This window comes from Brachyistius frenatus, unplaced genomic scaffold, assembly GCF_029030835.1.
Source record: "Brachyistius frenatus isolate BFR_SWC_R1_liver_20210118 unplaced genomic scaffold, ASM2903083v1 Contig_4, whole genome shotgun sequence".
NCBI lineage: Eukaryota > Metazoa > Chordata > Actinopteri > Embiotocidae > Brachyistius > Brachyistius frenatus.
The window spans coordinates 8442724-8465665 of NW_027210603.1; the positions used below are offsets into that span (position 1 = coordinate 8442724).

Below are 22942 nucleotides of genomic sequence, written 5' to 3' on the forward strand. Positions count from 1 at the left end.
GCTCAGGGTTGTAGCAGCTAAGCAGAAAGAAAGCTGTGAGAGAGTGAATCACGTCTGGAGGAATATTCAATAATTCAATTCATAAGAACCCTTGTAACTTCGGTGATGAATGGTCATTCATGGGGCAGACTGACGAGTTTGGACACTTAGGAAATGCAAACAGTGCAGTTGGGACAGGTGGCAGGCGTTAAACATGTTGTATTACATAATGAGCGCATTGGTAAGTGTAACTACATTAATAGTATGTCACACCTTGGGGTCGTCTCCTTGACCTTCTCTCTACAAAAATCCCAATGGCAGGTTTGCAACCACTACTTAATCCCCTTGCAGTCACTGCAATTGTAAACCACACACACGCTCACGATCCCACACGCACATACATGCCTGCTATGTTCACCATTGACCCATGGAATTCATCAGATAACACCTAGATCTGTCCACACCTTCTAACTTTCACCCTGGCATACAATAAATGCCGGCAGCTGTTCATTAAAGGCTGCGTTTAAGAAATTAGATTAATTAAGGTGTTCCTGCTTTAACAGCACAGGCCTGCTCTCCAGCAGCTCTGTACAGCTTCAGCTGCAAGAGCTCAGCTCGCTTTATTGCCCCCTAGTTTGCGATACACTCCCTGCCTTAACATTCTCAGTGTTACATTTCTATGATAATTGTCATTTCTCTGCCAAGAAACACAGAGGTGTTAATCATCCATTATGGGATCTGTAAGTAACAATAGCTGCTTAATGGAAAATACAGAAATATATCTATTCACAAAGGGAGCGCCGAGTTGAGTTTGTGCGAAGCAAATATGAGAAGCAAGCGTATTGTGGGTACCCACCTTCCATATCCGTTGTGGATGAAGGTGGTGTTTTTATGATCTCTCCCGTTGAAAACGGAGCTGGAGTTAAACATCTGGCTCCTTTACAATCTGTGCGACTTTAAATCTTGAAGAGAAACCATGCCTGCCTGTGATCACTACATAGAAAAAGGAAAACCGGTTAATGAAGCACCAAAGGAGAACTTCAGATAAAACCCGAGAGTCCGGAGAGACTTTAAACCGTCTCTCGATACTGATGTGTTTCCAAAGTACTCTGCTTCCACCTAGTGGCAAAGAATTCAACTGACACCTTCACACAAACTTTGATGCCAGACTGGAAATCCTTAAAAATAAAAACAAATTTATTAGCAATCACAGGGAAAGAATGAATGACATCTACAGGAGCATTTGTTGGAATAAAAATGCTAACGTCTTTATTTACAAAGTCTGCAATTGGATGTGAATAAGGTGAGCACATGCACATACAAATTGCAAATAGGCTATATTATTATTATTATTACACAAGTAACAAAGCTTTCCCCCAAATTACCCACAGTCACCCAATTATACAGCCCCTCACTGCTGCTGTGTTCCCAACAATCGACATTTATGATTACGACGATCACCAACAGACACAGAACATGTGAGATCATAGCGAGTGATGGATTTGTGGGCGATATTACAGTGAAATGCAGAAGCCACGTAGGCCTACATACAGCATCTGATCCGATCCAGGGACACTCACAACTGAATGAAAGAAATTATTAGATCGAGAAGCACTGGCCAAGCGAGGGGCAGATCAATATACAGTGATCGGACCTGTGAGAATTCATTGTCTTGTTGCTGAAAGGGAACGGCATGTCAATCAATGCGTCGTTTCTAGAGGCGACAGCGATGTCCTTGGACTGCTAAGGCTTTTACAAAAAGACATCAAGATTCAGACAAGGGTGTGCTACAGCACGGATGACTGTCCTCTGTGAACTCAAGTCATCAGGACTAACACTGGCTTTCTGTTATCCAACCCGAACAACAACAACAACATAAAGATGATGAGACATACACTTCGACACACCCATACTGTATTTTCTTTTTAAAAAAAAAATCCTTTTACAACCTGAGAACTGCAAGCAAAAGTTAGCCCACATTTCAAAGCTACATAAAAAAAAAGTCACAGGCTACGAGTGAAACGGCATTCAAATTAATCAGCAAGCAAACAAAATGTAACATTTTCTCATTCACATGACATCCATTAATTCATTCCTCTGTCCTCATTGTTAGAACAGCGCTGTCTTTTCTCACACATCATAATGCTTTCATGTGATTACTCAACATAAAATTAGATTGTCGAGGTGGCACTAAGTGTAATCAAGGGATTTCTGCTGCGTCTGTACCAAGTGTTTATTCATAATAGTTGGGTTAGAAACTGCATGGGGCAATAGATGTCTGATTGGGACGCTCTCTTGGCCAAAGGCACTTAAAACTTTGCTTAGGATTCTTGCCTCAGACACAACAGCCACTCAAAGTCTTACCTTCTGTTGATCTTTACGTCATGTGTAAACTTTGATTCAAGTCACTTCATAAAACAGATACTTCCACATGGCAGCAAATTAAATGCGGGCTACATCACCAAGAGTTTATCAGGAATTGAAGGCATTAGCACGAGCAACCATCATCATTTGGCAAATGACTGTTAAAAACTACAATCACACGATGTTACGTAAACACCACAAGTTGACGGGCAACAGAACAGATGTTTGATTGTGGGATTAGAGAAGCTCCATCCTAGTGTAGCCGCTTTACAGTAGTACACTGCAGTATCATTAGAAAACCATTTAAAAAAAAAAAAAAATTAAGAAAAAAAAACAAAAAACCTCCATGATGTACACAGACGCAGAGCGTGTCCGTAATGATGAGCGGTAAGGCATGATGGGTATGGACAATCCACCTTCTAGCACAGTAGTGAGACACCTTCTCAAGACTCCAGAATGGTTTTTTTTGGGGGGGAAGGGGGGGTAGTGCTGTACAAGGGGATACACATCTATGGTAGTGTACTGAGTGGTGCAGGTGCTGACGGTAGTGAGCAGAGAGAGCTGGATTACTTCACAGAGGCAGTGGAAGGGATGACTGTCGAGGACCCATGACCGTAAGTGGGGCTGAGGCCAGAGCTGCGACCAGGGGAAGGGGACACAGAGGGCGGGGCGTCACTCTCAGCTCCTCCGCGACTTTGAATGCTGGATGAGCCACTGCAGTGTGATATCTGCAGGTAAGAGAGAGAGAGAGGGGGGGGGGGGTGGCACATTTAAAATATGTTAATGACCCCAGCAGGTTCAAATATTATTACACACACGAGGTTGGATGTCAAATCCATTAACACTATAAAACTCAACTATTTTCTGGGTAATTTCACTACCTTCACTTTAAACCTCTATTCTTGGTCATTTGAAGAGCACCTGTACATTCTATAGGTTGTTTTTCACAACTGTCTCGGCCATCCAGATGTTTGTTTGTTTTTTATATCAGAGAAAAACAGATTCCATCTCATGAAATCTTTATGGTTTTACATGCGTCTCTCCATAAAACACTGCCAATGGAGATATATTTTCATAACACTGTAGGGGACACTGTATGGCAATATTAGAACCATGTGATATTCAATGACTTTGCAATATAAAGAAATATGTGCTGAGCTTTATTCACTCAAGTCTTGCTCGTCTTTTGATTACAACTTTTGTATCATTGTCATGACAAGCTTATTATGCTTTTATTTATAAAGTGGTAGTGTTGATTGACAGGAGATGAGGAGGAAGAGCAAAGTGGGAATGACATGCAGTAAAGGTCCGGCCGACCAGGACCTGAACCGGGGACTCGTGCGTCCATATGATTTTGTGCTAAACTCTCAGCTATCAGGTCGCCCTAAAAATACGTGAATTTTTGGTAAACTGATTTAACACAAAGCGGGATGTAATGTCAGCCGTACATTGAAGACAATGCAGAAAATTGCTGTGATTCCAAAAATGGATTAGTCAACAAAGTTTTGTCGCATAGGGAAGCAACAAGTTTCATCTGAAAGGGTAAGTTCTGCTGTTTATTTTGACATGTACGTTGTGAAGCCATCAAGACTTTGAACCCTGAAGCAGGAGTTTGAAAATCAGCGAAGAACTTCAAATATTACCTTGTAGATGTTTGCATAATTTCTTTGGTTTACATCTATGTGACTGTCATCATTAATAAGCTCTGTTACGTTCTCTCTATGTGATCCATATTTACGTGATGACAAGGTCATGAGTAATTCGAACACGAGTAGATGGTGGGGGGATGGATTCACAGCTGTTTTGGCTCTCGAATCCAAAGTGAGTAATGTGGATTAAAGGTTTATGTCCATGATCTATTATTGCTTAATACATATTTTTATGTTTTCAACTGTTTTTCTCCAACTTTGACTTTTTTACGTTTACCCATTTTTTATTATTACATTTCATAATTTATTTATTTTTTTATCAGCGTCAAACCGTTTTATTTGTTTGTACTCTTATTATCAGTCTGTCAGTCATCTGTAAAGTAACTTGGACAAAAGGTAAAGAAACTAATGTATGACACTACATGACATTAAATAATTCAACTTTGAATGGGAAATTAGGACCTTAGAAGAGTTATTTGATTTATGGCAATATATATTATTTTTTATAAGCTTAAGATCTCTTTTGGTTGAACAGTAATTCTGCAACAAATCAGAATCCTTATGAGTAAACACAGTAAAACGATTTTAGCCTGTTTAGCCCATCTTGTTTGGTTGGTGCTAGACTGGATCAGCTGAAAGGACGACCAAGCTGTGATTGGTTTTTCACTGTCAGTCAATTGGTCCTTTAACCTATCGCTAACCTTAACTCACACACAGTGTAACAACCAATCACAGACCGAGCGTCCCTCCTACGGATCCCAGCAAGCACCAACCATACAAGATGGACAAACAGGCAAGCCAAAGGCATTTTGCTATATTTTAAATTAAGAGGCATTTAAGGGTTTTGAAGAGAATACAAACTTAAGATACAGAGCACCATAGTTATTTTACTTGTGGTGCATTTTAAAAGCACCCATAATCAGCAAAATAATGGGCAGAAGTCTGCCAGACAAATCATAACACAGTTTAAGTCTGAAGTAAACCTAAGCCTGGAAATTGGCATGATTGGTTGAAGGCTAAAGCCTCATTCAAACCCCTTTAATTAAGCGCAACTTCCGGAAGTAATCCTCACCTAACTGGATAATTTGCTCAATGAAACATCTTATTACCTATGTTGTCTTTCTCTTTGCAGGAGACAGAGTAGCAGCAGATCTCTCGGTCCTGAATGGCAGATAGGTTCCTGCAAAGAGAGAGTTGGAAATGCAAAAAGTGGAGATAAGACACTTATTTTTAATAACATTAAATCCCACTAGTCGGTGGACACTCAGACATTATGTCAGACTTTTGTATTTGATATTAACCTCTGGCAGAAGTCATGTCAGCGGGATGCTTCATATCTAATTAACAAACCACTGAAACGTTAGCATGAGGTTTCACAGAGTAAGTTTAGATTTTGGACACCACCATATTAGTGTTTATGATTTTGTAGGATTATTTAAATAAGTAAATAAAAAAAAAATATATATATATTCCTCACATTTTTTCAATTAGCTGCTTCTCATCAAGTGCGTTGGGTAGGTCTCGTTTGTTGCCGAGGACTAGAACCTGAAAAATGAGGGAAAGAAAGGGAAAGAGCTGATCAATATCTGGTGCAGCAGTGTATTAGCACCATCGTGGTGGGATCAAACTATGTAAAGGATTTCTCTCAACCGTATCCCTCACCCATCACAGCATCTTTACTGTTTAGACAAAATAAACTGTCTGCGTGGTGTCAAGTCACAGCAGGAGGAAGCGAATCGATTGAGCACATCAGACCCTGTCAAGTTAATTTTCCTGTCAACTCATTAAAAAATCCTGGCCTGAGTTCAAATGACCACTTAGTGTGCCGTCATCAGGCCTGAGTCACTGCAACTGATTGCTAATTACGATTTTAAATCAGTGCTTGTGAGCAGTCACTTGACCCTCAGAAATCAATGGGATGATCAACTTGATGCTGTAACCACGACATTTTGGTCCAAAGAACACGAGGGACCTCTTACTGGAATTCCTTGTAGTTGTGGTTTGTCTAAAAGGTTGTGCAGTTCGTTTCTGGAAGCTTCTATCTTCTCTCGGTCTGCTGCATCCACCATGTAACTGCAGAGAAAGAACAAAATATTTTTTTAGAGCCAAACCAAACTTAAAAGATCAAAGTTACATAATAAGCATTTCCTCCAGGAAATCAAGATCATGCGATTGCAATCATTATCCAAGTTATACTAATCTCTACATTTCCCAACGTCAGTCTATTCACACAGTGTTTTAAAGAACGTGAGTTTAACACAGCCTTCTAGTTGTCAGAGACCACACTTCATTTCTGTGCACACAGTATGTGTTGAATTAATGTTGTCTAAAATGCATTTAAGCACCTTCTTTATTTTTTTTTTTGAAGATTTGTCCCATGTATTTTTTTTTTTTTTTTTACTGCAGTCAGGCCACTCTGTAAAGCTACGCAACTTTATTAACTCAGGAATGTATTGTTACTTACAGCTCTTGGTTATTTATGGTCAGAAAATAAAAGAGACGAGAACTAAAACATTTCCAGTTGCTTCTGTGATATGTCGTCTAAATCTGAACAAATTACATTGTAATCTTTGAAGAAGAAATAAAACACTTTGAAATCAAGCATTTTTGACTGCAACAATCACACAAAAAAACAACTCAGAGAAATCATGGAGAGACTGATAATTGTTTAACTTTGTTAGGTTTTTCAAATGTTCAGCCCCAAAGGCAACTTGTTGTACTCGTAAAGTCAACAAACTCACACAATGGCATTGACTCCTCGACAGTAGCGCTCCCACATGCTTCTGAAGCGGGGCTGTCCACCTATGTCCCATATCTGAGAAAAGAAAAACACAAAATTCCATCAGAGGCAAAACCAAACGCTGCAACCTTTTACTTCCTTTGAAAAGCAAAATCCCTGCACTATCACTGCTCTAGGATGCAGAATACACAGCTTTAAGTAGTGTCAAATAAATTGCTGCATTTGGTACTACTGATCACGACAATTTATCACAGAGACTGGAACATGTCATTGGGATTAAAGGAACGGCACTAGGCTGCTTCATATTTATATCTATAGGATTTATATTGGTTAATGTCAATGAGTTCTCTTAAACACACACACGGTGTGGTGCTAGGTCCGGTGCTTTTCAGATTATACATTTCCGTTACGTTTCCTTTAGGTGATATTATATGGAAACGCTGCATACATTTCTATTGTTAGGCAGATGAAAACCCAGTTATAGCCATCAATGAAACCGGATGAAAGAAATCAGTTAGTGAAACTTCAAGCCGGTGTAAAAGCTCTGCCACTTTTTCTCCCAGCGAATAAATAAATGGTCACAGTTCTCTTGATCTGGTTAAAATTCATTTAGGTTTTTAAGTGCTTCAAAATAAAATCATCTCTGAAGCATAAATCATGCAAAGGGGGACAATTCAAGCAAACTGAATCGTCAAAGTTGACAAATTCATATTTAAGGTCTATTAATGGATTTACAACATCAACTCGAAGCCTAGTTTGGATCTTCACCCCATTAGTTACTGCATGACACTGTTAATACAAACTCAACACTTCCTATATCTCTTTCAAATGAAAAGTCTTCTAGCATTTCAGTAGACAGAAACCCAGGGCTTTTATTGTGAAACATTTCCAGGGTCATTTGTGACTGAAATCAGACAAAACCACTTAAGATGAGTGAGCCAGAACAACCGTTAAAAATAGCATGATTGGATTGTTGACTTTATTAACTTAAAGCGATTACAATATCTAGGCTACATTTTTGACTGTATGCGGAGTTGCCTCCACATTGGTTCTCCAACCTTAGAGCCACAACTTTCAATTTACTCACAGCGTCAAAACTGCACTCCGGTAATTCAACAAATAGCAATACAGCCCTGCATGCAATATTAATAAAATCAGGAACATCTGCTTGTCTCAGCGTGACATGGAAAAATGTACCATTGCTTTTGTTACTTCCAGGCAAGACTACTGTATCTCTTTGTTGTCCGGATGTTCCAATAACTCTTTAAAAAGCCTGCCGCTGATTAAAAATGCTGCTGCAACAGTACTGACAGGATTTAGCAAGAGAGATCATATTTCTCCCAAAGAAGCTTCTCTTCATTGGCTCCCATAAAATCAAGAATTGCATAAAAGATTTTTCTCCTGACTTACAAAGCTTTCAATGGCCTAGCACCATATTATGTTAAAGATCTCAGTACAATATTATCCTAATAGAGTGCTTCCCTCTCAGGCGAAATTGTGGTTCCTGGTTTCCAAAAGTGGAATGGGAGGCAGAGTCTTCAGATATCAGGGCCCTCTCCTGTGGAAGCAGCTCCCAGTTTGGGTTTGGTAGGAAGATACCCTCTCTACTTTTAAGATCAAGCTTCAAACTTTTGTTTTTCATAAAGCGTATATAGTTAGGGTGAGCTTGAGCCAATCCCTTAGTTATGCCGCTATAGAACTCGGCTGCTCGGGGACGTTCTATTGTACACTCAGCTCCTCTCTCTTTCATTCTCCATGCATCTATCTGCCACTATTGCACCTCATTGTCTTTATGCCTCCCCCATAGTTTTATTTAAATTGTACGTTGTCTCTCTATGAAGGTCTCCTCGTTCCATAGATATCCCTGGAGCTGCACATTTCTGGTCTATGGGCAGTGGCCCCACCAACAGTTCAATGTCTCTTGTATCTCTCAGCTGTTTTTTTTTTCCTCTCTGCGCTCTCGCCTCAACCCAACCGGTCGACTCAGATGACCGCCCACCTCTGAGCCGTGTTCTGTCCGAGGTTTTCTTCCTGTTAAAAGGTAGTTTTTTTTCCTTTCAGCTGTTGCTCACATGAGAATTATTGAATTGTGGAGTTACTCTCTATAATGTTGTACGATTTTGTTAGAAAGACTTTCCTATGTTAAGTGCCCCAAGACGACTTCTGTTAAGACTTGCACTATATAAATTAAACTGACTAGGATGAAAAATGTCCCTGAGGCAGTGAGAGCCAGCAGCTGCATACCCTGGCTTGTTGGCTTACCTTTATTGTCACATTGCCTTTGGTGACCTTCCGCATGTTGAAACCGACTGTAGGAATCATGTCTTCACTGAACTGTCCTGACTGCACAAGACAAATGAAAGACAGAAGGCAGCATATTAGTGAATAATGTATGCTACAGTGTTCAAGTCGGCATGGTTTCATCTGATCCAAAAGTCACATGAAAAGCATTGTGGGAGTGAATAATTTCTATGATCGAGTAAATTAGAACATGATTTAATTGAGGGTTATTTTTTACTGGCTGAAATTTAACATTTTACTCAGTACTCCTGTTCTACTCTCTACTGAATTACACACTCCAGATAGAAAGTATTCTGAGAGCTTAACATTTTTTGTTGTTTCAGATCTACTATTCAGCCCATTCAATATGAAATAAAAAGATGAATGCTACATTAAAGATTCAGCTGTAATTTGGGTGGTTTACATCCGTATAGAAAGACCTGTTAGGAAAGATTTAGCTCTTTTAACATATCTTGGCCACAATTTAAGGGTTCGACAGTATTTAAACAGATTCACGAGGTAAAAAAAATAAAAATCAATACATCTAATATTTTGAGGACAATCGTTTTCAGTCAAAGCCTCTGAAGTCTTTGCTACATGGACAGCAGCTTTTAATCATCCCAGGTGATGCTCTCCCATACCTGCACTGCAGCCACCTTCAGCTCCTGCTTGTTGCGGAGTCTGTCTGCCTTTTTTTGGAAGCTCAATCAGATTACAATCAGGTGAGTGACTCAGCCAACTCGAGGATATTCCACCTCTTCACCCTGAATAGGTTTTTTGGTTGGTTTGGCTGTAAGTTCAGGATCGCTGTCCTGATGAATGATGAAATGTCATCCGGTGAGTTTGGATGTACGTGGTTGGCACGGAACACATCGAAGTTTCCTGTAAACCTCTGCAGTCATTGTGTTGCATTCATCAGCAGTGAAACCATCAATAAATGCCAGTGTGTCAGTTCCACTGGCAGTCATACATGGCCAAGCTATAGCAGCACCACCACGTTTGACAGATGAGGTGGTGCTTTGGCTCATATTGGCTGTTTCTTATTTTCTCCACACTCCCCTCTTTACATCACTTTGACAGAGGATTTTTAAGAACTTTGTTCTATATTTCTACAAGCCTTTTCTATTTTTGGTGAATCCTCAGAGTTTCAGGTTATGAAGTCATGATTATTAAGGAAATAAATTTGCCTGCATCCTGGAGGGCTATCTTGACTTGCTGCGAGGTCTTGACCACGCATATGATTTTCCATTCAACCATAAGCCTTGGGCTTCACGGTCTACCAGCTCGTTTGGGATTTTTTTTGTTGTGTTTGCCAGTGTGTATCTGTGTTTTTATAATGAGCTCTACATGTCTAACTACCTTTGATATCTCTCCATTAAGCTTTTTTTTCAGCCTCATTATTTACTTCTTTACTTGATGTGGTCAACTCTTTACTCCTCATGTTGACAGACCATTTCCCCTTATTTGTAATGGCAACCCTCAACTTAGTAGGCAAGTGTCCAGCTACTTTTGAAATCCTAATGTCTGGGCACCATGACTTGGCACTTTTAATGTAGTATCCATGATATTATTTCAAAGTAAATGAGCAGAAACACAGACCGTGAAAAGCAAAAATTTGTAACTGTTCAAATACTTTTGGTGATAATCAAAATTTCAGCTCCTAACCAATGTGTTGTAACCAACACACTTAAAGCACCATACATTTGTTTTAAAGGTTAACTGTTCTGGTCGGCACGACCTGATATTATACCAACCGAGAGCCTTAATTAACAGTATACTTTTTTTTTGGAAGGGGGGGGACATCCTCCATATTTGTAAACAGCATTGGTTAGGTGTTTGTATGTGGGCTTGAACCAGTCTGACAGCCCTGCAATGACTGTGACAGGAAATGCACCACAGATCACCTGACTGAAAAACAGAGCTGGGAAATATGATGTTTTCTTGCATGAAAAAAAGGGGAACCCAAAGAACTGAGGCCTAGAACATGAACCTTTTAAGACTACAGTGGGACCTATCGCCTAGAAACACAGACATAACTAATCTGGATAGCAAAATGTAACTCTTACTCTAACCTTGAGTAGGGAGATATCGACAAACCAATATATTTTTGACCCAATACCTCGACATCTATATTGCAACTTGATTGTTGGCATGACTTTCGGTACATTTACATAATGAGATTTTTAATAAACAATTACCAGTAATGTGGATATAATGAGTAAGTGGGTAAAGGGAAGCAATAGAGCAGCTAGGACAGTCTGGTAAATTCACAACATAACATCAGTTTACTGTAATGGAACCTTTTAAAAAAAAAAAAAACAGGGAAAGACAACACATAAGCCATATCTAACCATATCTAAAAATCTAAGACCATGTACAGTCTCATCACAACATAATAAAACATCAATATATCGTGCAGATCCTACTCTAACCCCAGACCCAGCTGTCTCGGTCTAAACCAACTAGAATAACAACAAACAGGACAACAAATTATCATAAACTTTTGCAATTTAGAGTGTTTATTACATGACATCGTGCCATCAAACCCGAACATATACAGAGGACCATTTCTGAAGGATGGAAGCTCAAACAGGTGACAGTGACAAACGCTGTACCGAATTAAGTATCTCATAACAGGCTGGTTCAATCAAATGTATGTACTTTTTACTCATTTCCATTGATAGGTAGCTGGCAGCCTGCAGCTGCACACAGTTCCTGTTCATCTTCCCCTCCAGTCCGCCCTACTTGCCGCATGACGAAACACCCCGTTTTCAAAATCGTCCGGTGGCCCGTGTTGTCGACACACCGTTCATGTTGACACACCAGCGGTTATATTACTAAGCGCTGACGAGTCCGTTCACATGACCGGTTTCACCAGTAAGCGCACAGTCACACCGCCCAGCCACAAGTGAAATCACGACAATCGCCGGTACCGAAGCAATATTTGCTGATCTCGTTGCTCCAAAACTGCCCAGCTGTGCGGTCTGGAACAATAACGGTGAGCAATGCTGAGGTGATCAAACCTAATCTGTCCACAACCTCTCCCAGGTGGTAGCCGGGGCCCACACTGACGTCGGGCTACTTACCGCGATCACATTGACGAACGTGGTTTTTCCGGAGTACTGAAGCCCTACTAATGTAAGCTCCATCTCCTCTTTCCAAAACAGGGACCTGAACCAGTCCAAAAGCCTGTTTATAAGGGCCATCATCTTGGATGTCACAGTAGCCGCAGTCTCTGCACCGGTCTGGATGAGAATTGGCTAACAGTCTACACAGGAAGCAGCTAGCTGCCTTGTCATATCATGTGATCTGCTGACAAGTGTTGCTGCTTCCGCGTGCCCGCCGAGGGGAGCGTCATCCGCGCGGGAACGCGCACGGCGAAAGCGGAACGAGCGTGGAAAATGTTTTGCAGGAAGTTACTTTTATCACCGGCCACTTTGGGTTATTATTTTTTGCAATTTATTGTTTTATGTAAAGGATATTTGCTTATTTCTACTTTTGCTCTGTGTGTGCCTATGCAGTCACGTGTCAATGGCATCGATAATTCCTTGTAAAACAAATTAGGCCTACCTCACAAGGAAATGTGCAATATCATTATATACAAGAGTGGCACACATAATTTATATTAAAAAAAACATGCATTAGCCTACTTCTACGCAGTCTCAATTTCGTTACGGCTGAAGAAGGAGACGATCGGCCAAACTTACGCAGGAGGAAACTGATATACAACCCTGTTGTCCCATTTAAAAGAATGACACCGACCTCCAAAAGCGTCTGGTAAAGCACAGTGACTGCAGAATTTTTATATTGGTTTTCAGACATCACTATAGTAGTTTAGGAGGTTAATGACTCCTACTTTTAAATCATACCCTTCTCAACCTACTTACCCGCCTTCAAAACCAATTAGGTACTGCCGCCTGCGCACTCCAATGGCTATTGAAGGAAATGGCATCAATGTGCAATAACCTCCAAAATGTCAAAGCACACAATGAATATGAAACATTCTTCTTTCAAATTTTAAACAACAAAATATTCTGTCCTAAATATAGGCTACAATGTCCAAAAACTAATATGCTAAAGCATTAATCGAAGATAAACTGAAAAATACATTATGTCATGGCTGAGGATTGTTTGACTGTAGGTCTCCTGACATCTTTTGCCAGTGGCTTTACCCAAGCTGCTCTATGATGTCATTGTGAATCTGGGAGTTTCAATATTGATGGTTTTGGTACAAATCACAAATGCTCGGGCCAGAACTTTCCTAATGATCATCAGAACGAAGAGTCACCGGTACAGCAAGCCGAGTCATTAGGTGAAGAAGTTGACTGGCAGACAAGTTTTGGCTTTAAACTCTGGATTTAAGTCCAGACCTCAAAGAAGAGCGGATAAGTTTTGGGTTCAGACAAGCCAGCTTACATGTGAGAAAAACACTTGCACAAATGACTGTACTGGCAAAGAAGAACATGAAGACTTCTCAAACTGAACTGGTATAAAAGACGGCTGGGAAAGGACTTTTCAAACAGGACACCAGGTGTTGCTGCTGCGCCCTACCAGTGACTGTAAGCTTTGAGCCAGGTGGCAGGGTCCTTGCTAGTCCAAAAATGTCTGGGTAAGGTAACCTATGAAACACTGACAGGAAGAGAAGACATCAAACCTTTCCTGTGAACCTCTTGAAGGACTTCCAGGTTCAATGATTGTGACCACATACAGCCGTGGCTGAATTTGTTTGGGTACAAACCATTAATCCATTAAAAAAAGAAAAAAAATTTTTTTTTCTCTGAACTTATTTTAAACTGCCAAAAGTAATTGGCCTCCATCACTGTCTACTCCATGTTTAATTCTGATTTTGCTTTTAATTCAACAGAATATTTTAAATTAAAAACCAATGAAAATGGCAATGATAAAATTCATGGGACCATATTCTAATATTTGGTTGCACAACCTTCAGGGACAATCACTGCAAACTTGACTTCTGCAGCTGTCAGTGAGTATACATAAGTATACATTAAGTTGTATATATATATATATATATATAGGTGCAGAAGTCTATATATATATATATATAACAAAGAATATATTTGAAATTCAATAAAGTGTTTTTGATTACTATCTGGGAAGTTCATTCAGCATTTAGGATACTGGTAATACATTTATAATATTGTAATGTATAATAGTATGTAGTGTACAAATTAATATAGCATCGTAATAAGAAAGTGTGCTTTCTTAGTAACTGGAATAAGCAAAAAAGTATAACTTGGTGTACTATTACCACAATATCAATATATTAATATTGCAATGTTTACATATTTGTAAAACACTCATAATATATTTCAAATATACTTAAAACACAAAAAAGGTATAATTTAAGTTAGCTATCAGCATGTATATTAGTACATACACAGTCATATACTTAAATTGTACTAAGTATACATTAAGTTGTTCCAATTTAGCACAAAAAATACACTAAATACACTTCACATTGTGCTTAAATACTATTTAATCACAACTAAAATATATTAAGTATAAAATAAGTTGTTTCAAAATAGCACTCTTGAAGTATTCTGATGATTAGTAGGGCTTCAAGTATATCTATATTTTTTCATATTGTGTGCACTTTGTGGTTTTCTTTGCTGCTGTGACGACCAAATTTCCCCACTGTGGGATTAATAAAGTCAAATCTAATCTAATCTAAAATAATCTATAGTTATAGGAATGCCAAAGAGTATGAGAACAGTACTGTGAAATATTTGAATTCATTCAGATAATATATAATTTTTTTGTTTTACATTTTGAATCACTGATTGTTTTTCTTAAGAAACCGGAGCACCCGGAGAAAACAAATGAAAGATTACATGTGGACCCACATCCACGGAAATAAAAGCCGCTGACGTACACAGAAATGCCCGAGCTGACCAGCAGGACCAGACCCAGGACTGTTCTTGCTGTGAGGTAACAGTGCTAATGGTAATGGTGCAGTCACCATTGTATGGGTAGTTTTACTTTTTCATTATTATATTTTTTTATATGTAGCTTCGACATTTATTTACATTTTGAATCACTGTTAACCACTGCACCAGTGGGCTGTGTTGTGATTACTTCATAAATCCTAATTCTCTACCATTGAAGCGCCTCGTGAGAACATTTGTCGAAAGAAGTTTCTCTTTGGAAACTCCACATCCATTGCGTCCTCCCAAACCTCTGTTGCCGTGTCCACGTCAACGTTAGGCGGTGTCTTCGAGATGTTGGCTTCACTCTCGGTGCTGATGATGTTCGTCTTCTTCTGGACCTGTACCTTCTCCAACTGTGGATGGGTCTCCTCCACCTTGGAACAGAGGTCCATGCTCATTGGGCGTAGCGGACTCAGACTGGAGGCAGAGGGCATCTGGAACCCCCAATTCCTCTGGAGACGTAAACAATCCTGTGACATCTTCTCTATCTGCTGTAAAATCTCATTCTTTCTGGCACAACTTTGTTCAAGCTTGAGTTTCAGATCGGATTCAATTTTCTTTTGACAAAGGAGGCTTTGCTCAGTCTGCCTCGTCTTCTGTTTGATTTTCCTGAGTTCAGCTTTCGCTTCATAAAAATCGTTCACTTTGACAGAATTTTTTGAATATTTACCCCTCAGACGATCAATGACACCACGCAGGGTTTCAATGCAATCGTTAACACGAGTTCTCTCTTGTGGACTGGAAACTCGAAGGATCTCCACTTGCTTGTGTGTAAACTCTTGGTGAACTTTAGTCTCCCACTCTTTAATATAAGAGTCCACACGTTCGTCCAGTTTCGGAAAGGTCGGTAGTCCTTTGAGCAGTGACATGGTGATGTGCAGCTGGTGGGATCAGATCTCACCTACTTAGTCTGGGCTGAATTTACACTCTTAAGAACCAAATCGATGCAAGTGAAGCACTTTGAGCGACGCCCACCTGTGAACAGATTAGATTAGATTTAGACTTTATTAATCCCAGTGGGGAAATTTAGTTGTCACAGCAGCATAGAAAACAAAAAAGGTGCACACAATATAAAAAAATGAACCAATGAATAAATATACATACACACACACACACACACACACACACACACACACACACACACACACACACACACACACACACGCACACAGACTGTATACTCAAAAACAAATAAAATAAATAAATACAGCTTGGGATGAATGGTGGCGCTGTGATGCTGTGGTTCAGTGCTTTGAAATTAAATGAACAGGATGAGGCTCGCCCACTGTGAAGTCACAATTAGAATGCCTTTCATAAGAGACCACGCCTACCTGTGACATCACAGTTACGGAACACCTTTGATGATAGACCACGCCCCCAATGGTTCCCATGGTAACAGAGAGTAGGGTTTAGAACAGGGGTGTCAAACATACGGCCCGCCAGGGGGTCCAGCTCGGCCCGCCGGATGACTTTGCTAAGTGTGAAAATTACAGAAAGACATAAATTGCATTTCTATGAGAATATGGAGCTTTATGAGTACAAACGTTTTGTTATTATTTTTTTTAATCGATCCAGTAATTGCTTCAAAAACAGCGTAAATGCGACGTCTGCTCCGGAGGCAGCCGCGCTCGCAGAATCTGCAGAGGAGAGCCGGGGCAGATAAACAGCGGGCTGATGTCTGAGTTTTTGGTCTTTATGTTTCTAGTTTATTGTAGAAAGACCTTAAAATAGGGTTTATCATCCAAAAACCTTCACCAATGATTTAAACAAAGAGAAATATTGTCGTTATGTATGCGTTATTATGCTATGATTGTACTGGTCCGGCCCACTTGAGATCAAAGTGGGCAGTATGTGGCCCCTTAACTAAAATGAGTTTGACACCCCTGGTTTAGAATGTAGCAGCATCTTTTCTCGTATCACCACACTGGTGTTGGTTTTATGGAACAGAGATCACTGTTGGAAAAAGTGTGTTTGTCACAATATTGCAGCTGCAAACACAATGGAAAGGCCTGTATAATTTAAATAAAAAGAATAAAACCCGTATTATATAAGCAATAGAGAAATGCAGTCTGCATTAATCGTCAGGACGTCTGACGTTACGGTGAGCGTATTGCTTCACTTCCTGTTTACAAAAGTTGTGACTAGTATTACTTTTATTAATATTTCAGCCTCTTTTCCTGAATTAAACCTCCCTTAATCTCTCTGCACTTCTTTTAGCTTCAAGTTAAAACTCACGCTCGCTCTACTTGAGCAGTTCTACCACTAAATATTTTACCAACGTTCACTTTACTTGGTGTTTCGGTACCACTAGTTTAGCAGTTAGCAATGGCAATGTACACTGAGATGGTTGTTCATACTTTTAATAAAGTTATTAAACTTATAAAAGATGTGCTGTCCGCCGAGATGGTTGTTCATACTTTTAATAAAGTTATTAAACTTATAAAAGATGTTCTGTCCACTGACACTTTTATAAAAAGCTCTACCAAATATCTCAAATTTAAACTGAACACACTAAAAATGACATAATATTGTTTTAAATGTCAGCTTTGTTCTCCCTGTCAGACACTGCATTTGACATTAAACTACTTGCCTTAGTTCCCTTTTGTGGTTGAACTTCAGTCAAAGATGTGACTCATTTACAGTGGGGCCCTATAAACTGGTCAGATTACAACCAACATCAGATGATCACAATCCTGAAGGTATATTAACATTTTATTTAGTTTGAGATACAAATTGCAGGAACAGAAGGTGAAAAAAGCCATTTTTAATCATCACTTTTTACAAGCACTATTAGCACTGTTAACCACAAAAAGGTTTGAGGGAGATTCCCTTGTAATCTCAATTCTGTAATCATCACATGGTCATTATTCTGCACATAAGCGACTTGAGAAGTTTAGAAACTCCAGATTTTTACAACTCCATGTCTGTCAGTTCAGATGGTCTGGGGCAGCCCTTGAAAGAAATTAGAAGAGATGAGTGAGTGTCTCATACTTTCACTGGTTTATCGTCACTTCATTGCTTCTCCAGAAGAATACATACATTTAGGATGGAATTTGATTACCTGTGGCCTGACACGCGTGTTGTACTTCTCGGGGGTTGCTGCACTCATTATCGTCGTGTAAATCGAAATTCTGGGAAGTTATCGAGACAGTAAAAAAAAAAAAAAAAGGTTACTATCAAATGTGATGAAAAGCATTAACCATCTCAAAACAAGCTGTGTAAGAGTTACTTTAAAATATGCATTAAGTCTGTAGAACATGACAATTCAAACCACTGCATTTCTATAGGCTATTTGCCATGTGCTGAAGTATAGTGGCAAACAAAGGCCTTTTGACCTTGTTGCTGATGTGAGGCAGAGGGAACTGAAACTGGTATGCACACAACTTCCCCTTCTCACAACAAGAACAGCAGTGGGATTTGTTGAAACCGAGAGCATAATGAACATAAATTCCTTCTCACCCATTACAGACTGGAAACTGCGACAAGACCTGGAGGACAAGACTCTGTTATAACTCCACATATTGTCTCGAACTTTCAGGAGTACACACTTTCTCTAAGCATCCCATGCACTTTGTTCCACCAGTTCATACTTGCCTGATAAAGTGTATCCATGTTGATGTGATCTTGGCCAGTGGCGTTCAGTGCTTTGTTGGCTGCATCTCTAAGAAATGAACACAGAGTAGCAGTTTAATAATAAGAACAACAACAACCACCATTGTATATATGTTCACGCGAGATGACTCACCTTCGATGGTCTCTGGCCGGGGGAGGAGCCCAGTGGTCAAAGTTTGTCTCCACTCTGAACCATCTATAAACAGTCAGGAACACGTAATCAAATGTCTGTTCAGTTGCACGATCCTATACCTTCACCCAAAGCAAACAAATGTTGCACCCGGTCCAGGTTAATATTAGGCATAGGACATGAACATCTGTTAAAGTATTAAAAAAAATATATATATATATATTAGTATATGCAAATATCGTTATTCTTTATTTCCTGTTTTTTTTTTTACCGGTACCTTTACAGGGAAAGTTAGCAAACAAGTCTACCACAGCTAAGCACCGACATAAAAATGAAGCATCAAGCACGGTCCACGATCAATAACCGATGGGCCAGACGAAGTGAGTTTGATGTTGGCTGTGTGGCGCAAACAATGGCCCTCATCTCAAAGATGAAACTAAAGGCATGTTTCTCATCAGCTGTCTCTTTGTTGAGCCCGAGTTAACAGGCACAAACATTTCTTTTGTGTGTGTGTGTGTGTGTGTGTGTGTGCGTGCGTGCGTGTGTGTGTGTGTGTGTGCGTGCGTGCGCGCTTTGGGTGGGGCCTGAATAGTCAATTACTAATTGAATAGTTCCAAGTGAATTTTGAAAAGCATTTTTGCTGTAAACACCTATCCCTACTTAATACACCAGCTTCTCCTCAGATCCTTTATTTTGCATACTCTTCATTTACTGGATCCAGCGGCCAGATGTCAGCGGGGCCCGTTCGATCTCTGGTGATGACGACTCCTTCCCCTGCCCGCACCCCACCCACGATGTAATACACATTCGCGATGATGGGGATTTTTGACAGACGCATCACTGCATCCTGAAAGTCTTCTGCTTCCTCCAGCGTCTAAATAAATTACACACAATTAGTTTAATTTCCTGGTGTATTTTATTTCCCAATCACACTCACTTGTATAACATAACTCACCTCCCTCACCAGCCAGCTGACCGGGACTCGCCGATACAGGAAAGCAGACACCAAATTCTTCCACCAGTTCCACCAGTGCTCCGTACCTGGCGAAGACGGACAAACTTTGAAACAACAAGAAAGCGTCTGAACCGTTATACAACCATGAATGGTCTTACCTCGTTGGTCACCTGACACCGTAAACTTGTTAGGACTCTGTCCTGTCCACAAACCAACGTAGCCAGCAAATGAAGTTCCACTGTATGCCACCTGAAGGGACGCATCGCATTTTATTCTGGACATCCTATCGTCACACAAGGACTCCCTGCTCCAGTTTACTGTCTGACTGATGATTCTGCATTCATGGTCGTTAACAGGTTTTGTGGGTACACTTTGAGGCACATCGAGTCTTTAGTTTAAAATGTTGTGAGCACTGTACCTGTCCGTTCTTGAGGAAAACTACATTGAAAGTCAGATTCCTCAGAGCAGGGTGTGGATAATCCAGATTCCTGCCGTGGAACACGTGCCCATCTTTGTCCTGAGCTACGATGCTGGTGCAAAATCTGGGGATGAAAAAGGTTCGTAGGCACGCATGAGAGGGCTTTTACTTTACTAGACACTGAGGCTCTTTGCACATGTTTCCATTACAGACGTTTAAGTAGATGTCATACGTACGCAGATATTTCATAGGCAAAGTTGAGAAGGATGATGTCGGCCAGGTTTCCTCCCAAGTGCGAGGCTATGCCGCGGATCTCCCCGGCGTAAGGCTTTGGGACGTACTTTTCTAAATCCTCCACGATAGGCGTCACTGCATGATGCACCCATTTTGGAATTGTCGAACTAAAAAAAAAAAAAACAAATAAGAAAACATGTTGGTGCGCAATCATGTGGGGGAAAAAAAAATGCATCACTAGAAACTGCATTTGAATTGTGAGATTTGAATGCGGAAGAATACAGAGAGGAGAATTTTCTGCGAGAATCAAATATGGTTTCAGAGCAGAGAGAAGTCAATTTCATAATTTAACAAATCAATTTCAAGTTGATTTAAAACTAACAAATTATGCTCTTCAGTTGTTATTGCAACTGAATATACAAGTTACACACTTTAATTTAAATTGTGATTCAAATTCAGTTTGCCAATGCAATTATTCAAGTAGCACCAATGCAATTTTAAATGAATTTTCCAGTGACGCATATTTCTGCCCATACAATCACTTTCCGCGCAGCCATAGTGAGTTATAAACACACTATATATATATATATATATATATATATATATATATATATATATATATAAAACAGTGTTCAGAAGTGTGTGTACACTGCCCCAGTCTATTCACATTAAAAAAACAAAAAAAAAGGTACCATATTAGCTTTCTACCAGCTTTTTGTTTGTGTGTGTGGCTGCATTCCTCTTCGCGATGCAACACAGATTAAAAAAAACAAACAAACAAAAAAAAAAAACAAACAAACAAAAAAACCATTCAAATATACTTCGAATGACTAATGAACTATTTGGTAGAACATAAAAGAACCTACGGAAAACTTACTCAATGATTTCTGTGGCAAGTTTGTTCACGTAGTCGACGTCGAAGACTTTCAGCAGCGGAGCCCATCGCACTTCTGGGTCTTCGTCCAGGCTGACGTTCACCGCGGGGGGAGCGAACTGTGCCCGGCACGGCGCTACGAGCCCCAGCGGCGGCAGCAGCAGCAGCAGCAGCACCGCAGCCGGCAACATCATGACCGAGCTGAAGGCTTTGAAGGCTCTGAAGGCTTTGACACCGTAGAAGTAGGGAGTCCTCCCCTCGCGTAGCTGATATTTCAAGGCAAAGGACAGAAGCGACACTTTCGCCGCCAGTTTTTCACAATAAAAGCGACGCGCAAACTTTGTTGCTTCCGCCAACAAAACTGCGGCAACAATGATTTTGGTGACATGTGGAAAACATTTTTTTTTTTTTTTTTTTAAATCCTTTCACTCGGCGAAAGGAGCAATTTACAATTAACATTAAAGCAAATATTTGAGCTTGACACTGTACAGCGTGTCGTCATTAATACTGTGTTGTTCCGGAAAGCTCAGCTGTAACTTATTATTGCTCAGTACTGTACCGTAAAGTGTCCCAGTAGTACAGTGAACCAGCGTGCGGATCAGCCGGACCCCCTTAAGTGAAATACAGACATTATTCTGTGCTTTTATGGCTACGTGACGAAGTCAAACGTGTTCCATGAGCAGGTCTATTTTACGGAAACACAAAAACAAACCAACTGTATACAACTGTATATAAATAGGTTAAAATAGCCTATAATTCAACGCAACCTACAAAAACATTACAGTAGCCTCCTGCTTGCATTCTATATAAGCCTTATTATGACAAAAGTCATACTGTAGCCTACTTTTACTTTTTGATACTTTGGACACATTTTAATAAAAAGAGCAGTTTTTGTTTTTGTTTTGTTTGATAGTTTATTCTGTAACAATGCACTATATGTTAGCTATGTAAAATCTGAATGTTAAAACAAATCCCACCATTGAACATCCTGCTTATTACAACTACTCCTACTAGCCTACTACTACTACTACTAATAGGCTACAAAGAAGAAGAATCAGAATCACAATAATTATAATAGAATATCTCATTCACCAGTCCTGAAGAACTGCAAGGTTTATTTATTATTTTCTCTGAAGTTTTTCTTAGTTGGACCATTCTACCATTCTAAGTAATTTGTAGAAAGACCCTTTCATTTTGAAAAAAAAATAGGAGACCGGAAATGTAATTACTGCTCTTGCTGGTGGAAAGTGGTACAAGGTACGAAGATATTTCTTGCCTTTACATTTTATTCTCTATTCCTATATTTTGATTTACAAACTTGATTTTCGATTGCGGTGCAAGGAATTTGCTTTTAACACTGTCTTTTATACTTACATTAAAAAAAAAAATTAGAAAAAATATACAAATTTGTAGGAGCTTTTGCATCAGGTTTGTCTGAAAGCGTGTCCTTTGCAAGTCCTCTGTGTGTTTTCGTTATTTGTGTTGAAGGTCATTCTTTTCTTTGATGAATGTTCACTCAGTAATTTGAGCCTTATTAGAGATCAGCCCTTCGACCATGACAGTGCTCCGATGTGCCTCATTCACAGTCCACACACTGTTCTCAGCGGCAATCACCATGGAAGCCATGTCCATGCGTATAAGTTCCACAGTTGTCAAAACTGTTATATCGTTTGGTAACACTAGACACCAGACTCCAAAGTATTTATCAGCCAGTTTATTCATGGCAAGGTCATTTTTTATTTTTTTTTATGGTAACACA

General features: G+C 39.8%; 2 protein-coding genes across 2 annotated transcripts; both read right to left on the reverse strand.

The window, feature by feature from the left end:
• Positions 1-1155: 1155 nt before the first annotated feature.
• On the reverse strand, positions 1156-12329 carry arl8bb (ADP-ribosylation factor-like 8Bb). The gene is made up of 7 exons (XM_069714227.1): positions 12099-12329; positions 8995-9075; positions 6734-6807; positions 5972-6065; positions 5470-5537; positions 5102-5172; positions 1156-3071 (listed from the first exon to the last, which is right to left on the reverse strand). The coding sequence occupies exons 1-7, from the start codon at positions 12219-12221 to the stop codon at positions 3022-3024; spliced, it is 561 nt and encodes a 186-aa protein (XP_069570328.1). The 5' UTR covers positions 12222-12329; the 3' UTR covers positions 1156-3021.
• A 5325-nt stretch (positions 12330-17654) lies between these two features.
• LOC138630020 (N-acylethanolamine-hydrolyzing acid amidase-like) lies at positions 17655-21451 on the reverse strand. The gene is made up of 11 exons (XM_069714105.1): positions 21187-21451; positions 20312-20476; positions 20076-20199; positions 19816-19906; positions 19658-19743; positions 19404-19576; positions 18706-18768; positions 18555-18621; positions 18420-18448; positions 18022-18091; positions 17655-17912 (listed from the first exon to the last, which is right to left on the reverse strand). Exons 1-11 carry the CDS (start codon positions 21375-21377, stop codon positions 17871-17873), a joined length of 1101 nt encoding a protein of 366 aa, XP_069570206.1. The 5' UTR covers positions 21378-21451; the 3' UTR covers positions 17655-17870.
• Between the last annotated feature and the right edge of the window lie 1491 nt (positions 21452-22942).

What these genes read in the sequence shown, in the direction of transcription:
- arl8bb (XM_069714227.1), bottom strand. Translation starts at nt 12,221, where the DNA reads ATGATGGCCCTTATAAACAGGCTTTTGGACTGGTTCAGGTCCCTGTTT. An exon ending in CACAACTACAAGGAATTCCA is followed by an intron (nt 5,538 to 5,971) that starts GTAAGAGGTCCC and finishes CTCATTTTTCAG; the next exon opens with GTTCTAGTCCTCGGCAACAA. An exon ending in CAAAGAGAAAGACAACATAG is followed by an intron (nt 3,072 to 5,101) that starts GTAATAAGATGT and finishes TCTTACCTGCAG; the next exon opens with ATATCACACTGCAGTGGCTC.
- LOC138630020 (XM_069714105.1), bottom strand. Translation starts at nt 21,377, where the DNA reads ATGATGTTGCCGGCTGCGGTGCTGCTGCTGCTGCTGCTGCCGCCGCTG. An exon ending in TCAGCTGGCTGGTGAGGGAG is followed by an intron (nt 19,577 to 19,657) that starts GTGAGTTATGTT and finishes TAATTTATTTAG; the next exon opens with ACGCTGGAGGAAGCAGAAGA. An exon ending in CAGTTTCCAGTCTGTAATGG is followed by an intron (nt 18,092 to 18,419) that starts GTGAGAAGGAAT and finishes ATAACTTCCCAG; the next exon opens with AATTTCGATTTACACGACGA.